Source organism: Notechis scutatus, chromosome Z, assembly GCF_049901735.1.
Source record: "Notechis scutatus isolate UNSWTSFEM ecotype Mainland chromosome Z, rNotScu1.2, whole genome shotgun sequence".
Taxonomy (NCBI): Eukaryota; Metazoa; Chordata; class Lepidosauria; order Squamata; family Elapidae; genus Notechis; species Notechis scutatus.
Genome location: NC_142025.1, coordinates 70,500,522 through 70,520,424, shown reverse-complemented (window position 1 = coordinate 70,520,424; position 19,903 = coordinate 70,500,522). Strand labels below are relative to the sequence as shown.

Genomic DNA, 19,903 nt, shown 5'->3' with positions numbered 1-19,903 from the left:
TTACTGTAATATTCAAGAAATTTATTTCATCGTAGGCGGTAAGCAATAAGAAAAAATGCTTTAGATATTATAGAATATAGATGCATATTTGCAATATTCTTAAAGTTGCATATTGCCTTTTTGTAATTTTGACTTGAATTTTCATTTAAAAGAAATTACTTTAAAAATCAGTTCACCTAATATTCAGAGATTGAGAAACATTTTGAATACAGGAAAAATACTGTTTCCTGTATGTAGGTGTATATAGATGGGTATTAAGAGAATTTCTTTTAGGCAATGAAAAAAATGTGTTTTTGTCCTAAGGTGGTTCATTAATTGAGCTGTTAAAAATGCATTATTATTACTTCTTTTCTTGGTTCATGTTTGCATAGTACATGAAGCTGCAAAAAATATTGTGTCCTTGGTTTACATGATTCTTTTAATCCCATTTTTATCAGGTAGTTAAAAAGTGGAAAAGAAATACCATTGATCATTATTCCACTTAATTTTGTGGCACTGGAACAAAACTATGGGAAGGAGCTCTTTTAAGTTTCTATTGCTTTCTATGGTAGAATGCTTAAAACGTTTGAAGTTTTCTTTCATCAGACCTCTAAATAACAGAATATAGCACATCTGAAATGTTTTAGAGAAACTTAAAAGAAAATGTTATTTCTATTTCATGTACACCAATTTTTTTTATTTGTATGGAGGTAATAAAAAGCTGAGTTTATTATTCTTTACTGGTATTATACAACTTTATTCAAAGTTATTACCTTGGAATATAACTCTAATTCAACTAGAAGGCACATAGAATAAAGCCTAAGATATCAGTATTTGAAACCTGAATGAGACAGCTATCTGAAACCTGAATTAGACAGCTATCTAAAGGCTTTGATTTATTTGTTGTGTTATAAATAGTTTATATTATTAAATGTCTGTATGATACAGTTGCTGCAGTTGTTCAAATAGGCACCTAAGTGAAAAGGATAAACAAAACACCAGAATAAAAATTCCCTTTAAAAAGCTATGTAGATAATTATGCATAGATCAGTTAAAATAATCTTTTCTGGAGGAAAAAAAGTAGTCAAAATAATGTTTTTATATGCAGTTTTGAGTAAACTTGCCTCTTACTAAACAGAAACATTTTAAAAATTAAAAATCATTCTGTTATTTGGGATTAAATCAGGGATGGGATTCTACCAGTTTGCACCTATTCGCTAGAACCGGTTGTTTACATTCTAAGCAGCTCGGAGAACCGGTTGTTAGAAGAAATTACTGGCCTAATCCTGTAAGGAAGACAGGAAGGAAGCATTCTGGTGTTGTTTATAGAAACTGCCTCTCTGTTAACCCTTATTACATTCTTGGCAGGACTAGACTTCCTGTCTCAGGAACGTGTCTGGAGTTTTCCCCCCCTCCTTTGCTGGTACTTTGCTTGTGTGGAGTGACCATTCAAAGTTACAATGGCACTGAAAAAAGTGACTTATGACCGTTTCCCACACTTACAACTGTTGCAGCATCCCCATAGTCTTGAGAGGCCAGGCGAGGAGATGCGTGCCTTGATGTGAGTGATATTGAGTTGGCCACACCCAGCCAATAACATGACCACCAAGCCATGTCCACCCAGTCACATCACCACCTAAGCCACACCCACAGAACCAGTTGTTTAAAATTTTGAATCCCACCCCTGGATTAAATGTAGACTTATATTTTAACTTTGTTTATTTGGCCTTGGCTAAGTGAAATATGCAAGCCAAAAAAGGAGATTATGGTTTCATCTTGTAGACATTATATCTTCAATCTTTATGTACAGTCGAAGAGCAAGACTAATAAAAACAAATAGAAGAAAATACGTGAGAACATATATCTAATATAGGATCTCTTGCTTGAAAAGAAGGATGAATGTTTTTTCCCTTGTATTTACATGAGGTAGTTTTATTAGACAAAATATACATCCCTAATATACACCCCTAAAATAGACTTACCTTTAAAATACATTATCTGTATCTAATGAGATATTTAAAAGTGACTGCTTAACAAGGTTACAGATTTCTCTATGTTCTTAACTGTGCACATTTTCTAGCAACAGTAATAGTAACACAGTTAGTTTTCTTCAGCCTAACCATATATTTTATCCACCCTCCAACCTTTATACAATGGTGCTTAAAAATCTGTAAAACCTTCTGAATTTTCATATTTCTGCATAAATACTGCATGATCTAAAACTTGATCTGTTCTCGACAAAGTCATAAAAGTAGATAAAGAGAATCCAGTTAAACAAATGAATCAAAAAATATTTGTTCATTTTATTTATTGAAAAAAATGATCAAAAGCTACACATATGGCAAAATAATATGAACCTATGCTTTCAGTAACTAGTGTGCTCCCCTTGATAGCAACTAATTTCCAAAAGTGATTGATAAATCCTGCACATTAGCTTGCAGGAATTTTAACCCATTTCTACACATAAAACAGCTACAACTCAGGGATATTGATACTTTTCCATGCATCATCTGCCTACTTCAGGTCTATCTAAAACATTTTTATAAGACTAAGTGACTTGGCTGACACAAAATATTTTCTACTGCTTTAACCATTCTTTTATGGTGCAACTTATGTTGTTTGAGTTATTGTTAGCTGCATAGCTCACTTTCTCTCAAGTTAGTTCACCGACACCCTGATATTTTCCTGTAGAATTTGTCAGTACAATTCAGAACTTATAATTTCATCGGTGAAGATAGGCTCTCCTGCTCCAGAGTTAACAGAGCAATCCAAACTATGATACTGTTAACAATGATACTACTAACTGTGATACTACTAGGTTCTGATATTGGAATACATGTTTCACCAAACATACCATTCAAGCCATTCAACTTATTCAAGCCAAAAAGTTCTTTTTTGATCTCATCAACCCACAGAACATTCTTCCAATATCCTTTTTATCCACATAATTACAGTTTTTCACAACTGTAGACAAGCATCAATATTCTTTTTAGAAAGTAGCAGCTTTCTTCTTGCAACTTCATCATGTTCAGTGTTTTCTGGATGGTGGTCTTGTGAACATTAACATTCCCTAGTTCAAAAGATACTTTAAATGCTACCTTGAGCTTTTTTGAATATTGCACACCTTCCTGTTGGTGCAATTTTGGTTGATTAACCATGCTGGGGATGGTAACAATGATACTTGAATTGCTTCCAGTTATATACAGTCTGCCTTACACTAGACTAGTGGAGTCCAACTCTTTGGAAATATTTTTTATAACTTCCAGTTTGGTGAACTTCAGCAACTTGTTTTTCAGAGCCCCTGCCCGTCTTACAAATGTCAGTTGTTTTAACTATGACACACTTCCATATACCTGTCTGGTGAAGATTACACTTTGATACTGATTATTTTATTTAAATAAGGCATGCTCTCATACACACCTAATTGATTGAAGTATCTCAATGTTCCCTTCAATAAACTTTTAATCCTAGATTCACATACTTTTGCTGCATACAAATATATAACATTGGGTCATGTTCTTCAAAATATAAATGAACAAGTATAATGTTTTTTACTCATGTTTTTAATTGGCTTCTCTTTATCTTTTTTTGTGGAGGACTTAGGTGAAGAACAAATCAGGTTTTAGGTCATACTTAAAAATATAAAATAGATCAAAAGGTTTCATAGCCTTTAAAACACCATTCTTCAGTAACATCTAAAATGGCTTGGTATTTTCTTTCCCTTTTACTGAGTTGCTTTGCCATCTCTCAGTCCTTATCTGTTTGCAGGAAGAAGATAAAATAATGGCTTGTTGATGGCTGGCTATACGGTAGCTGTTCTAGATTCGGAAGGCTAGTGGAGCTGCTAAGTTGTTACTATTTATTACTCAACTGGATTAGCTTCCTTGTTTATTTCACCAAATAGGCAATGTTCAGTTTTCTTCTCCTCGACACACAACTAGCTTCTCCTTCAGGTCTCCAACTCAGCTTCCTTTTTCTTTGCTACCAATAGCCCTTTACCTTCAGCATTACTCTTTTATATCTGCAAATCGATGTGGTCCTTTACTATCTTAAAGTCTAAGGAAAACACTACAGCATCCTAAAGTCTTTGTTTGTATAAGTATATTTTAAAGGGGCAACTCTTTCTGAATATGAGTTTTGATCTATTGTTTGTTAGTTTACCTATGACAGTGATGAATGACAACTCTTTTTTCTGCTTGATGAATTATCAGAAATAGAAAATAAGATGTACACCATATGCTTGAAATTCAGTTTAATATTCCACCTTTGTAATTTTATTATTGCATTTCAAACTTACTATTACTTGCTTTTTATTGGATATCATTTAAATTAAGATACTCATGAGAAACTTCACTGAAATCAATGAAACAATTAGCATGCCCAAAAAAATTCCACCAATTCAATTTATGTATGATTAACTTAATTAAGTTTTTTTATTAATTTTTTAAATTTTAATACAAACAACCCATCTTCCATTAAACAGTGTGTCGTCTGGGTACAAATGTCTTGTGTAATAACAATTAAAATTTACATCCATATTCATTATTTGTTTACTCTTCACTTAATGCTGATATACATAATACATCTAAAACTGTAACAATCCTCATCTTAATTTATTTAATTCTATTAATATATTTTCTATATTTTGCTAATCTGCTTTTGTTTCTAACTTTCATATTTATTCTCTAGGCATCGGTAGAATAGTTCCCATATAATATAATATTTGGTTTGCTCCTTCTCTTTAATTGCAAGTGTTAATCTATTCATTTCTGCACATTCTAATATTTTCCTAATCACACTCTCATCCATAGGAATCTCTTCGCTTTTCCAATTTTGTGCAAATACAGTCCTAGATGCAGTTAATACATGAATAATCAAATGTACATTTTCTTTACTATAAGTTTCTGGTAAAATCCCAGCAAAAATATTTCAGGTTTCAAATCAATGTATTGTTGTATCATCTTCTCCAACCACGTATGTATTTTTGTCCAATATTTTTTGGCTTCTACACATGTCCAGCACATATGACACAGGTGTCTGATGGCATTGAGCTGATTTATCTTTAAACATCCTTGCCAATCTTGTTGGTGCAAAATGCCATCTATAAAACTTACAAGTTTTCTTTATATGCAGTTGACAGTTAGTTTATAGTTTCTATCCCACAGTTGCTGCTATTTTTCTAATTCTATTGTATAGCCGAAGTTTTTTGCCCATGCTATCATTGTCTCCTTCACTTGTTCTTCTAATTCGATACCCAATAAGTTATACAGTTTTTTTTAATCAACCTCTCTTACGTTCCTGTTAATATCTTATCCAATTCTGTCAATTCCATATAAAAAACATATAGTTTAGCATCTTTTTCATATCTAGACTGTATTTGCAGTTGTGTATACCAAACCATACCAATCCCTTGTTTATTCAATTCTTGTTTAGTTTGAGCTCACCCTTTTCATTCAACATGACTTTGTATCTAACAATATTTCCTATATTAATAATATTTGGATGAATAAATGCTTCCATTGTCGCAAGCCAAACTGGTATGTTCAAATATGCTGTTCTCTAATTTTCTCCCACAATAACAATAAAGCATTTCTTATATAATGTCTTTGAAAATAACTTACTTTTCCCATACCATAAGGAGGCATGCCAACCCAATTGCAAATCGTGTTCCTCTAATGTCAATAATCTTGTATTTCTCAATACAATCCATTCTTTCATCCATATTAACACCATGGTCTGGTAGTATAGTTCCCAATTTGGTAATCCAAAACCTCCTCTAGTTGTTGTATCCTGTAACATTTTTAAATTAATTCTTGCTTTTTTTCCCCCTGCCAAATATATTTTATTATTTTATTAAGATTCTCAAAGTTTTTTTTTTCATTTTTATCGGAATTATTTGAAACAAGTACAATAATCTCGGCAATATATTCATCTTAATTAACAGATAACAGATAATCAGAGTTGGAAGGGATCTTGTAGGTCATCTAGTCCAACCCCCTGCCCAAGTGGGAGACCCTACACCATTTCTGACAAATGGCAGTCCAATCTCTTCTTGAAAGTCTCCAGTGATGGCGCTCCCACAACTTCTGAGGGCAAGCTGTTCCATTGGGTGATTGTTCTCACCATCAGAAAGTTTCTCCTTATTTCCAGGTTAAATCTCTCCTTGGTCAGTTTCCATCCATTATTCCTTATCTGGCCTACAGAAGCTTTAGATAATAGCTTGACCCCTTCCTCCCTGTGACAGCCCCTCAGATATTGGAACACTGCTATCATGTCTCCCCTGGTCCTTCTCTTTACTAGACTAGCCAAGCCCAGTTCCTGCAACCGTTCGTTGTATGTTTTAGCCTCCAGTCCCCTAATCATCCTGGTTGCTCTTCTCTGTACTTTTTCTAGAGTCTCAACATCTTTTTTATAATATAGTGATCAAAACTGGATGCAATACTCTAGGTGTGGTCTTACTAAGGCTTTATAGTATGTATTAGTACTTCCCTTGATCTTGATTGTATTCCTCTGTTAATACAATTTAGGATTGCATTAGTTTTTTTGGCTGCTGCTGCACACTGCTGGCTCATATTTAGCTGGTTGTCCACTAAGATTCCAAGATCCCTCTCACAGTTACTGCTATTGAGCCTGGTTTCACATAGTCTATATGTGTACCTCTGGTTTCTCTTGCCTAAGTGTTTCTCTACATTGAATTTCATTTTGTTAGATATGGCCCAGTGCTCTAGTCTGTCAAGATCCACCTGGATCTTGAGCCTATCTTCTTGGGTGTTAGCTATTCCTGCCAGCTTAGTATCATCTGCAAAAGTTCCCCTTCTATTCCCTCATCTAAGTCGTTAATGAAGATATTGAAGAGTACTGGGCCTAAGACGGAACCTTGTGGCACCCCACTGCTTACTTGCCTCCATGTAGACTTAGACCCATTAAGGACTACTCATTGAGTACAGTTTTCCAGCCAGTTGCGAGTCCATCTAGTGGTGGTGCTATCTATTCCACATTTTTCTAGCTTACTAAGAAGTAGGTTGTGGTCTACTTTGTCAAATGCCTTGCTGAAATCTAAATATATTATGTCCACAGTATTTTGCTGGTCTACTAATTTAGTCACTGTGTTGAAGAATGAAATAAGATTGGTTTGGCATGATCTGTTTTTAACAAACCCGTGCTGATTGCTAGTTATTACTTTACTTGTTTCTAGATGTTGGCAGATCTGTTTTTTTATCATCTTTTCCAGTATCTTCCCAGGTATTGATGTTAGGCTGATTTGTCTATTGTTTCCTGGGTCTGTTTCCCCCCCTCCTTTTTCGAAGATGGGAACCACATCAGCTCTTTTCCAGTCCTCTGTTAGTTCCCCGGTGCTCCAGGATTTTTGAAAGATATGGTGCAGTGGTTCTGAAATGACCTCTGCCAGCTCCTTTAAAACTCTGGAAAGTAATCCATCAGGCCCCGGTGATTTGTTTTCATCAAGATCAGACAGGTGTTCTCTTACTATTTGTTTGCTTATTTTAACTTTTACTTCTCATCTGTCTTTTACAGTTATGTTTTTGGTGGGTTGAGCTATAGTTTCTTTTTGCGTGAAGACGGATGCAAAGAATGAGTTAAGCAGTTCTGCTTTCTCTCTGTTACCTGTTACTTCCTTGCTAACTTCTCTCTTTAGTGGACCGACTGTTTCCTTGATTTTTTTTCTTGTTATTTATATGTTGGAAGAAACTTATCTTTGACTTTTGTTGCAAGTCTTTGTTCGTTCTAAGCCTTTGCTATCCTGACTTCGTCTTTGCAGATTCTGACTATCTGATGATATTCTGCCTTAGTTGTATGTCCTTCTTTCCATTTTTTGTACTTGTCCTTTTTTCTTTCAATTTGCCAGAGAGATCTTTGTGCAGCCATGCTGGTTTCTTCTTGGATTTCTTGTTTTTCTTTCTCAGTGGTATTGTGCTGGTCTGGGCTTCTATGATCATACTTTTTAGAGTTTCCCAAGATTCTTGAGTTGTTTTTCCCTTTAGGATTTTCATCTATGGAATCTTTCCCAAGTTCTCTCTGAGTTTATTGAAATCGGCTCTTTTAAAATCCAAGACTCTGGTGTCATTATGTTCTGTTGCTTGTGTTTGTGTTATGTTGAATTCTAGTATGACATGTTCACTCTCAACCGAAAGTTCCTGCAGTTTCAATTGCCTCTACTTCTTCTCTGTACGAATTAAGTCCAGTATGGCTGTCCCTCTAGTTTCACCCTCTACTTTTTGGACAACAAAGTTGTCAGCTAGGTTGGTTAGGAACTTATTTGATTTCTCACTTGGTGCAGAATTAGTTTTCCAATTGATATCAGGATAATTGAAGTCTCCCATTACTATTGTTATGTGTTTCCTGCATATGTTTGTTAGTTGGCTGGCAAAAAGGACATCTATTTTTTCTGCTTGACTGGGTGGCCTATAATACACACCTATGGCCATGGCATTCTTTTTTTCTTTCATATTGACCCATATGCATTATAGGAAGTTTTCATCTTTGGTTTCATGCATTTCTGGAGCAATATAGTGGTCCTTTACATACAGGTGCAACTCCACCTCCTCTTTTATGGGGTCTGGTTCTTTTTTTTTGAATAGTTTGTATCCTTCTACCAGTATGTTCCAGTCATGGGTTTCATCCCACCAAGTTTCTGTTATTCTAACTATATCATATTTACCTTCATGTATTCTTAGTTTGAGTTCACCCTGTTTGTTCCCCAGACTTTGTGCATTTGTATATAGGCACTTGAGATTTTTATGTCTGACACTGTGTTTACTGTCTCCATAACCTGTGTTGTGCCTGCCTACCCCTACTTTCTTGCCACCTGTTTGATTAGTGCACATGGTATGGCACTCACTATTAAATGCTTGGATTTGGTTGGCATCAAGGTTGATAATCTTACCTGCACAAACATCTATTTTGCATGCAGTGGCATCCTTGTTAGTTTTAGGTTGCTGGGGACAGAAATGTTCTGAATCCATTAATTCCCTGTCCCCGCTGTTCATTTTAAATGTTTATCCTGGAAATCTGTGAATTTAATGCCAAGTAACTCAGTCCCTTTCTTTGATGGATGCAAACCATCTCTTTTGTACAGTTTTTCATTGGACCAGCTGCAGACATCATGACTAATAAAACCAAAGCCTTCCCTTTTACACCACTCCTTTAGCCACACATTAAACTCTGCTACACGCTGCCCTTTCTCTTTTTGTTCCTTGTATATTGGTAGAACCTCTGAAAAGATAAGCCTACAGCCCATATTACTAAGTTCATACCCCAAGCTCTGGAAGTCTTTCTGAACAGAAGATACATCCTTCTGGGACAGATCATTTGTACCAAGATGTATAATAGCATCAACATCACAGTGCCTGCTGGCATTCTTGACTATCTTAAGAATACGCTTCTTGTCTCTGCTGGCAGTAGCACCTGGTAGACACCTGACCTCTTTCAAAACCTCAGTATCCTTTCCTAAATTTACATCCTTTATGATTGAGTCCCCAACTAGAAGGTGACTTCTCTTTTTGGATGCCTTGCTCTTCTTGTATGACTGGTGCATAATACCCGATTCACACTTTCTCCTTTCCAAAATAAGTTCTTCTTCTAGGACCATGATCCCTGGCTTACTTGAGTTATCATTATCACAACTACCTTGACCTGTCACTTTAGTGTCCCTGTTAAGTTCAGCAAGGGCACTGTATCTGTTATGCTGGGATACAGCAAAAGCTTTATGTTTATGGTCTACAGCTCTCACCCTGCCAGATCCCATGGTTGTCCATACTGCCCAAATTATACTTTGCCCAAATTAATGTATTTATTCCAAATGATCCGGATAAAATTAGATAAAAAGTGCTTTATTGAATTAAATAAAATGACACTCAAATTTGTCTGGTTGGGCAAGAAACCACGTATTAAACTAAAACTATTACAGGATAGTAGGAGGTGGTTTTGGACTACCAGAATGGGAACTATCAGGCAGCGTAATAAATTGGATAAAAGATTGGGTTAAGCTAAATGGTAAGAGAACTTTAATGCTAGAAGGTCATGACCTCCAGATAGGTTGGCATGCTTTTTTGGGGGGGAAAAGGAGTAAGGCACATGCCTACTTTAACCGACACCAAATAAGAGATTCGCTTATACAGACCTGGAGGAAAATTAAAAAAAAACATTATATGAAGATACCCTGCTGGCTGTCAACCATGGAGGCTATGATCCACCTGAATAGATTAGATATAAGAAAAATGGTAAGCTATAAGGAATTATTAGATCATCAAGGCAAACTTGAATCGAATCAAGAATTAAGAGAACAAAGAATTATAATTGATTGGTGGCCATACTTAGAAATTCAAAATAGGTATAAAAAAGATTTAGAAGAATTTGGATTTGACAATGAGTAAAATTAGATAAAATTCTAATCAGAACAGAGGAAAAATGTATATCCAAAATATATAAATATTTACTGGGAGTTAAAGAAGAAGGAAGAAGTGTGAAAAATACTATGATAGCATGGACCCAGAATTGCAGATATAATATTGATTTAGATGAATGGGAGAAATTATGGACTACAAATTATAAACTGACAACATCTACGGCCTACAAGGAAAACTTATACAAAATGTTTTACAGGTGGCACCTGGCCCCAATGAGATTGGCTAAGATGTACCCCAAATCAAGTCCAAAATGTTGGAAATGTGAACAAAATGACAGTACCTTTTATCATATGTGGTAGCTATGCCCCAAGACCATGAAATACTGGATTAAAATTAAAAATTGGCTGCAAGAAATTACCAAATATCAGACTTAAACTGGAGCTTTTCGTATTAGGAATAATTACAGATCAATACCCAAAAAAGATAAAATACATTATTCTGCATATTCTGATGGCAGCCAGAATAGTTTTTGCACAAATGTGGAAAGGACTCAACACCCCCCCCCCCCAACAAGTTAATTATACACAAAATACTGGAATGTATGGAGATAGATATGCTTACACTAGAAATGAAAGAAAAGGACAACTCCGAATATTATGCAATATGGCATAAATGGTATGAATGATTAGAGAATAGATATAAAAAATAAGATTAGATTAATGTAACTATTTTAAGAGGCCTTAAGAAAGTAATGATAGACATATAGAGTATAACATATAAGATAGAAACAAATATTGATACAAAGATAGTGTTGATGTATATAAAGAAAAGATGTATATAATAAGATTCATATTATATATACATATATAAATATATATGCGCAGCGCAGCCAACCAGCCCAGCACACCAGCCCCCACCACCAGTATTTATAGAGAGACGGCAGCTCCGATCACACACTGCTTGCACTGCACGAAGCCGAAAGCACCAGCCTGAGGATGGCGAGTGGGACCTCACCGAAATGTCGCCAAGATACTCTTAATCTTACAGGGGAAAAGACCCAAACACACCTAGACCTACATACCTGTACCCATGAAAATCTACGAAAACAAATATATATATATGTGTGTGTGTGTGTGTGTGTGTGTGTGTGTATGGCATTCAGCTTTGTTCGGGTATTTTACCACATCATTGTAGTTGTGTTTTTAAAGTTGTAGCAGCGTTTCGGCAGAATCTCATCTGCCATCATCAGGCTTCTGTATAGTGTTCATGATGAACACTATACAGAAGCCTGATGATGGCAGATGAGATTCTGCCAAACGCTTGCTACAACTTTAAAAGCACAACTACAATGACGTGGAAAATACCCGAACAAAGCTGAATGCCATACATGTAATGCACCAGCGAAACTTAAGAAAATATATATATATATATTTGTTGATGCCATTGCATTGCTAAAAATATGAATGAGATTTGTATATGTGGGAAACCATAATAAAAATCTTTTAAGAAAAAAGAAAAACTAGTATCCTGTCAATTGCAAGCTAAGATATACTGCATTTAGATGTCTAAATAATTAAATATTTGTTTGAACTCTTTGTTCAGACTCAGTTGTCATTTGATATTTATCATATCAATATAGCGACTCATGAAAGTTCATAATATCTTGTGTCAGTCTGAAGAAATATGAAGATTTGTCATTACTTGAATAGTGATAGGAAATTTGTGACTCTGCAAGTATTGCTGAACTACAGTTCTCAATATTTTCATGTAGCATGGCCAGAATGAAGAATGCTTGAGGTAGTGGTTCATCAACATTTAGAGAACCACATTTCTTGCCTTTGTCCCAGTGTTCAAAAAAGGAATAACAATCATGAAGTATGGAAGTAATGACCAAATTGGTGTTGTAGTTTCCAACTTTAAGCGATGCGGCCTTTAGGCAAAACATAATGTGACCACTTCACTTAGGACAGCAGTTTTGGGAGTCCAGGCTGAGTTGTTAGGCCAGGACAATTCTGCTGTTAGGTCAGGATCTCATGCCTCTCCTAACCTGCTGTGCTCACTTTTGCTTCAACTCCCCTCACCCTTGTTTTTGGCCTCAAAGATATATGTAGGTATGTATTTATATGTATGTAAAATAGTGCAACGTGAGTACATAGTAAACAAAACTCTTTTTTTAATCACATAGCATATAAACAATGATCACATACATGGGGAGAAGAAGGAGTTTGTATGTCGATGGCTTGATTGTTCTCGAGAGCAGAAACCATTCAAGGCCCAATACATGCTAGTTGTACATATGAGGAGACACACAGGAGAAAAGCCACACAAATGCACTGTGAGTAAACACTGTTATAATAAACCAAGATGCACCTATTGATTTGCTTCCTTCTTTGCTTCTTTCTGTTTGAATACAATTTGGTAACATTAAAATGTATTTAAAATATTATGTACAAAGTGATGTTTGTACACTGTTGGAGTTTCTTCTTTTTCATAAATTATCTACATTTGTCAGTGATATTGATTTCATTTGCTGGAGAGCATACTGTGAACAATATGCAAAAAATCTTTCAAAGTGGAAACCGCTGAAATGGGATTAAAAATGAAACAATGGGTATTATAATTATAATGCAATTACATAAATATGTCCCAAACCTGTTATCCCATTTTGAAAAAAAAATAGAGATAGAAAACAGGAAAGAAATGGAACATCTTCTCTATAAAATTTTGAATTTCAAATTAGAATTTATTCCATTTAATGACATTTTGTAAACATTCTAAATATACTATTTCTATGAATTAGCCCTAGAAAAATATAACAGATTCCATCTTCAGCAAGCCAGATACTTCATGAAAAAGGGCATTAATGCAATAGGCTGTTTTAAGTAACTGGATTTCTGAAAGGATATATATATATCCTTTCTACATAAAATTGAACCAGTTATTTGGATTAGTAGCTTTGAAAAGTAATCTTCTACAAGTATGTTTATTTTATTTATTTTTAAATGGGTAGGTTAATAAACTTCCAGGTTAGGGAAGGCTTTATTAATCCCTTTTTAAAATCACTATATCTAAAAAGTTGGACTGAATTAAATTCAAGTGTGTGCATGCTGTCTTTTTTTGTGGGATAATCAGATAGACACATTAATCATAAAATCCTTGGTCTTTTTTGTTTATTACTTGGAAACATGCATAGGTTTGAAATCTTGCCAGTGCCTTAGAATATCAAAATAATAGTTATTTCTTTGTGTAAAAGCATCCTTTCTAAACTAAGGAAGTAGCTGAGCTTTTATTTTATTTTAAGATTATAGCAGGTTCCTTAAAAAAATGAAGAAAATCTAGAACATATTGCTACTATGGCTATATCATGAAAGCTGTGTTGCCTTTTGGTGTGGAGTATTTTACTGTATTATTTCTTTTTCCACACTTCATCTTCTGTAAAGAAATGTTTAGAATAATATAATAGTATATTTTGCCCTCAGTTTGAAGGCTGCATGAAGGCCTATTCCAGGCTAGAAAACTTGAAAACCCACTTGAGATCTCACACTGGAGAGAAACCATATGTTTGTGAACATGAGGGTTGTAACAAAGCATTTTCAAATGCATCTGATCGTGCCAAACATCAAAACAGAACTCATTCTAATGAGGTAAGAAAACACATGATTTGTATGATCCTCAAACAATGCATAAGTGAAGTGCTATCAAAACTATTTATAGTAAAACATTTATTTATGATTCAACTGTATTTTAAAAATACATAAAAAAAATGAAACTCAAGAAAAAAAATGATTTAGAAGCAAGTAATTGCTTCTAGAATCTATGTTTTCTTTTTTAAATCTGCTTCAACTGCTGGGACATAAGGAATAACTTTGATTCTGCAACATCCAAATAAAATCCTGTTTAACTCACGAAATAGACCCAAACAATGCACTTTTGATGGTTTTATAGGGAAGATTTTAGCAAGTTTTTATGAGTGACATCTAACTCAGCCAAAAATATAAGTGTTTGTTTAACTCAACCAATTCTAGCCAGGTTTTCCCTGGCTTCTGTCATACATTTGAATATTAGTTCCTTGTCTCTCTCACTCCAGCTGGAAGTATGACATGCTTGCTAGAAAAAACAGATATTGTAGATAATCTGCAGCTGTATAACTACTGATAATTGATCTCATTACCCCTTTTCATCTTCTTTGGCTTGGTTAGTAATTATACACATAAACAATATGTGTCTTCTTGTCACAACAGGTACATGTAACCAACAAATGCTATACAAGCATTTCTTGGATACACAATTCTTTCTTTTATGTTTGGAGACTGGTCTTTAATATACTGAAAAGATGAACTATGAATAGATTCCTGAGCCAACTGTGAATAAAGTAGAAAAGTAGTTTCTAATAAACAAACAAGAATATATATATATGCTTTTAAAGTTGTAGCAATGTTTTGGCAGAATCTTATCTGCCATCATCAGGCTTCTGTATTGTGTTCGTCTGTGAGTCAGACTTTCACAGCCGTTTCTGTTTTAAATTTGGTGCTAGCCTACGCTGTGCCAGAATGGTTTTTTCTTCATCCTGATTGGTTGGGAGTCTTGGTCTGTGTTTATTGGTCTTGGAGTTTACTGTGCTCTGCTTGATTGGTGTTTCTAATATCTTCTGTCTGTTTTGGAGGTTTTTTTTTGTCTCGATTGGCTGGCAAAATTGTGTTTCCGGTATTGGAGGCTTTTAGTGCGGCTTGGCTCCGAGTAAACGGACGGCTATCATTTATTAGGAAGCTAGGTTTCATCTGGGTGCCTGGTTGGGGTGTGTTTGAGCTGAAGGTATCAGGGGGAGTCTGTTTGTGCCCAGGTGTTTGGCTGGCTTGTGGTGTAGAGATTTTTTTGTTTGAGAGTGCAGGCTTCCAGATAATTGACAATCTGGTGGAGTCAACACAATACAGAAGCCTGATGATGGCAGATGAGATTCTGCCGAAACATTGCTACAACTTTAAGCGAAAACTTAAGAATGTATATATACATATACATATACATATACATATACATATATATATATATTCTTAAGTTTTCGCGGGTACTTACATGTATGGCATTCAGCTTTGTTCGGTATTTCCACGTCATTGTAGTTGTGCCTTTAAAGTTGTAGCAACGTTTCGGCAGAATCTCATCTGCCATCATCAGGCTTCTGTATTGTGTTGACTCCACCAGATTGTCAATTATCTGGAAGCCTGCACTCTCAAACAAAAAAATCTCTACACCACAAGCCAGCCAAACACCTGGGCACAAACAGACTCCCCACAGTATATTATTAGATGAACACTATACAGAAGCCTGATGATGGCAGATGAGATTCTGCCGAAACATTGCTACAACTTTAAAAGCACAACTACAATGACGTGGGAAAATACCCGAACAAAGCTGAATGCCATATATATATAATCACAAAGGAAGTTAGCAATTTGCTGAAGAGGGAAGTAGATATTAATGAAAAGCACTACTGTGCTTAACAACCAGATCCTGGTTCAAATTTTCCCATGATCAGGGATTCTACCACATTACCAGCACTTCTCTTGGTCAGTCTCAGCTCAATTTGTATAACAGGCTTATTATTATTGTTGTCAAAAGCAGGACAAAATATTCCATCCAATTAATTAAGACATTGTAGCAATCCAAAACCAATGATAGCACTTTTTCCATTTACAGAAACCCTATGTCTGCAAAATACCAGGCTGCACAAAACGCTATACAGACCCAAGTTCTCTCCGAAAACATGTAAAAACTGTACATGGTCCTGAAGCACATGTCACTAAAAAGCAACGTGGAGATATCCATCCAAGACATCCGCCACCAAGAGATCAAGGCAGTCATTCCCAAAACAGATCCCCAGGCCACCTGATTCAGGGTGCAATTAGTGAGCAAAAAGGCCTCAGCAACACTACCTCAAAGCATGAAGAATGCCTCCAAGTTAAAGCTGTTAAGTCAGAGAAGCCAATGGTAAGCTTCTATTTCTTTTTATTCCTTGGATATAAAAGTATACATTGTTCATTAATATTATTATTACAGCACGGTTACATTTGGGTTCCCCCCCTGCCCGAATATCTGTTTATAATAATAAGGAAGCTATTGCACTCTATATAGTTCAGAGGAACTCATCAAACAGAGAACAGCAAACCTATTTAATGGGTTTTCACATAATTTTTATACTCAAATTTGTATCTTCTTGTGATGTATATTTTCACAGATGTGATGTGGAGTGACAACTGAGTGTTACTTGTGTATCTGTAATAGTCTAACACCATTTAAAAGTTAAAAATTAGTGGTAGTATACAATGCATACTGCAAAAAAAAATATGAAAATTTATATTCATTTGAATGACTATAATGACCATCTTCCATAATAACTTTGTTTGCAAACTGCCTTGTTATCAAGCTTAACCAAGTGTATCCTAGTAGAATGCTTTGGGTTGGCTTGGAAATTTAGATCTGTCACTGAACCTTCCAGACAAGTTTATCTGTTTAATTCCCAATCCTGCAGGACTCTTTCTTGTGAAGAGTTCTTCAGTATTATTGGAATTATATAAAACTTTCCCCAAGAATATACTTGCCATTCTAAAATTAGTTTCTATCAATTAATAGAAGAAACTATTTCCATATGGTCTGAACTTGAAGGCTCCAGAACACACTATTATATCAATATTCCATTGCAAAACCATGGAATTTTAGGAAAAGCAAATATTACATGAAGGGGGGGGGATCAAATACTGGCCATACCAATATATTATTTATTGTGTACTTTGCAGTGTGCCTCTGCCTTAATTGACTGCTAATATAAAAGTTTTAAAAAATGGTTTTATTATGAATTCTAGTCAATTACAAATATAATTTAAAATCATAAAGTAATATTTTCTTCATAAGTCAGAATGAAATTAATCTTAATTTGTTTATGAGTAACACTTCTATTGTAAATTGAAGCTTTCGTGATGTAATAATCCCCCCTTAGCCCTGGAAAATAATCAGTTTTTGAAAGGCAGATGTGAATAAGTTATATTTAATTGTGGGTTATATGTTACTGTATATACTATCTATAATATTTTTCATAAGTCACCATATCCTAGAAATCTATGCAAATTTTTGCAGTAATGTTCTTTGCTATGATAGCCTTTCTGACCAATAAAGAGTGGGAGAATATATTTTTCTCATTCTGACTTGAATGGATGGCATGTCCTACAGTATATGCAAAAGCTCTTTTCTTTGTCTTCAAATCTGATGCTGAATCAGAAATTGGCCCTGAGGGACTGAATGTTAATGTAAAAGTATTTAAGGTGTACTAAAAAATGTTTCATAATAAAGTTAAGATTCCAGGATCTAAATACCTTTGAGAGTGAAGAGGCAAAATAGACTATTGCAGGAATACATAAATATACTTTGATGTAACATTGGCACTAAAATAACTGATTTGTATGTATTGTATAACCAAATGTCTTATGTCTTTTGTTTTACTAATCCAATGTTTCTTCTACCTAATGCTTTTAATGCCATGTTCTATCTTCCTAAGGACAGTGGGTAATAAGGTGAGGGAATTTTAATTTCTCCACATTATTTTCATTGTAGTTAAAAATTCATTTACTTGCTACTTGAAACCATTTCATTAGCTGTATTCACAACTATTATAAAAACATACTTTATAACAAATGGCATACTACCCAGTTAGTTTGTAAAACTAGTCATATATGGAAATATAGATATTTACCTATACATCTGTAATTGCTCTTTAGTTGTTACTGCTGTGAAGAATTTTCCAGCTGTAAGAACAGGCTTCTGACCCTCAGATTTGTTCATTGAACTAGCATTAAACTGTAGCCATTCCCGTGGCATTTCATGTTGAACTAAGTAATTTAAAACATTCCACTTAAGACTGAACCAAAGGCATATAACACAGTATATTATTAGTTTTGGCAGAATACTTTGATGTGGCTGCTAGTTAGTCCTGAAAGTTCTTGCTTGCTTATCTTAGATGATGCAGGAATCCTATTGTTATACTGATCATCCAGATTTTATTCCAAAACAAATTAGTCCACAAGAAGTCTGCCTATAGCAGTAAAATTGATAGGCAAATACCATAGCTAATGTGTTATAAAAATATTGAAGATACTGTTCTTGAAAGCAATTTTTTAAAATCTTAATTAGAATTGTATGAATATTGAATCTCCACTGCATCACTTAAGCTATGACAACGGAAGTTCTAAGTATTTTGTTTCTCATTTCCAATTTTCAAAGATGTTGTTCATGATCAAGATGATATTAATGTATCTACAACTGCAGAAGTACATTTCTAAATGTTTGATTATCTGAAATATTTTAGAGTAGAAAATGGAGAAAATCTCTCTCTGTAAATGAATGACGAATTTATTCAAAGTACAAACCTATACCAGGGGTCGCCAGTCTTTTGGACTTCAGGGACCACCAAACTCATAATTTTAAATCCCATGGACCACTAATATGAATTTTGACTGACGGTGGCTTGCTGATGTTGGTGGGAAAGTCGGTCCCATATTCCAGAGCTGCAGTAGTCACAGGACTGGCCTGCCATTGATGAGCTGCTCCAGGATGACCAAAGGGCCAGTCTTGTGACTACTGCAGCTCTGGCATATGGGACTGGCCTTTGGTGGGGTTGGAAATCTCCGCCGTAGGGGGTGGCATGTGTAATGTGCAAGTTTGCGGGTGGTGCAACATGCAAAAAGCGGTGCACCCCTTGCCGGCCAGGACGAGGTAATGGTGCTGTTGCAGAAAGGGGGGGGGACAGGCGGGCAAAAGCAGCAATGGAAATGGCTGGAAGGTGCGGGAATGCCGTGCTACTCAGCATTCCTCCTTCGCTCGAGGAGCCCGGCCAAAGTTTCCCTTCAGTGCTTTGACTCCCAGGGACAGGAGTTTGGCCAAGCTATCTGCAAAATCATCTCTCTCGAGAAGCGCTCACAGAAGCAGCATGGGAAACTTGGGCCAGGCTCTTGAGAGATGAGAGTGACTCCAGATGCTTCTCTCCACAAGTGCTCCTCGAGAGACAGACATTTTTTCAGGTAGCTTGGCTGAACTCCTGTCCCTGGGAGTCAAAGCACTAAAGTGCGAGGGGCATGGGAAACTTTGGCGGGCTCTCAAGAGATGAGAGTGACTCCAGCTGCTTACGGGGACATTTCTCTGCGGACCACCAAAATTTTCTCACGGACCACCAGTGGTCCGCGGACCACCAGTTGGCAACCACTGTCATGTTTGTTATGTGACAATAGTGATGTCAGTAGGATTTATATTCTATATAAATATTATATATTTATATTATATGGCTAGAAAAGTAGCCATAGCATGTTCACTTAGCATATACAATGAACTCTGAGCTCACTTTAGCTAAAAAAAAAGTCAACATGTTATAAATTAGTTATATTAAGCAATTCAAAGCTGTATTTTAAATTATGTTATTATTTAATAGACAGGTCTTATTTAAGTTGAATTATTTTGGTGCTAGGACCAAAGAGAGAAAAAATGGGTTAAGAAAAGCAGAAATTTTACTTACAAATTTGTCC

General features: G+C 35.4%; 1 protein-coding gene across 4 annotated transcripts in view; it reads left to right on the top strand.

Annotated features, from left to right (window-relative positions):
- Nucleotides 1–19,903, top strand: part of GLI3 (GLI family zinc finger 3) — a 438,979-nt gene that overhangs the window by 396,268 nt on the left and 22,808 nt on the right. For all 4 annotated transcript variants that reach the window (XM_087946735.1, XM_087946734.1, XM_087946736.1 and 1 more), the window contains 3 exons: nucleotides 12,529–12,678; nucleotides 13,823–13,987; nucleotides 16,035–16,325. In XM_087946735.1, the coding sequence (XP_087802861.1) occupies nucleotides 12,529–12,678; nucleotides 13,823–13,987; nucleotides 16,035–16,325 (606 nt within the window). The remainder of the gene's footprint in view (nucleotides 1–12,528; nucleotides 12,679–13,822; nucleotides 13,988–16,034; nucleotides 16,326–19,903) is intronic.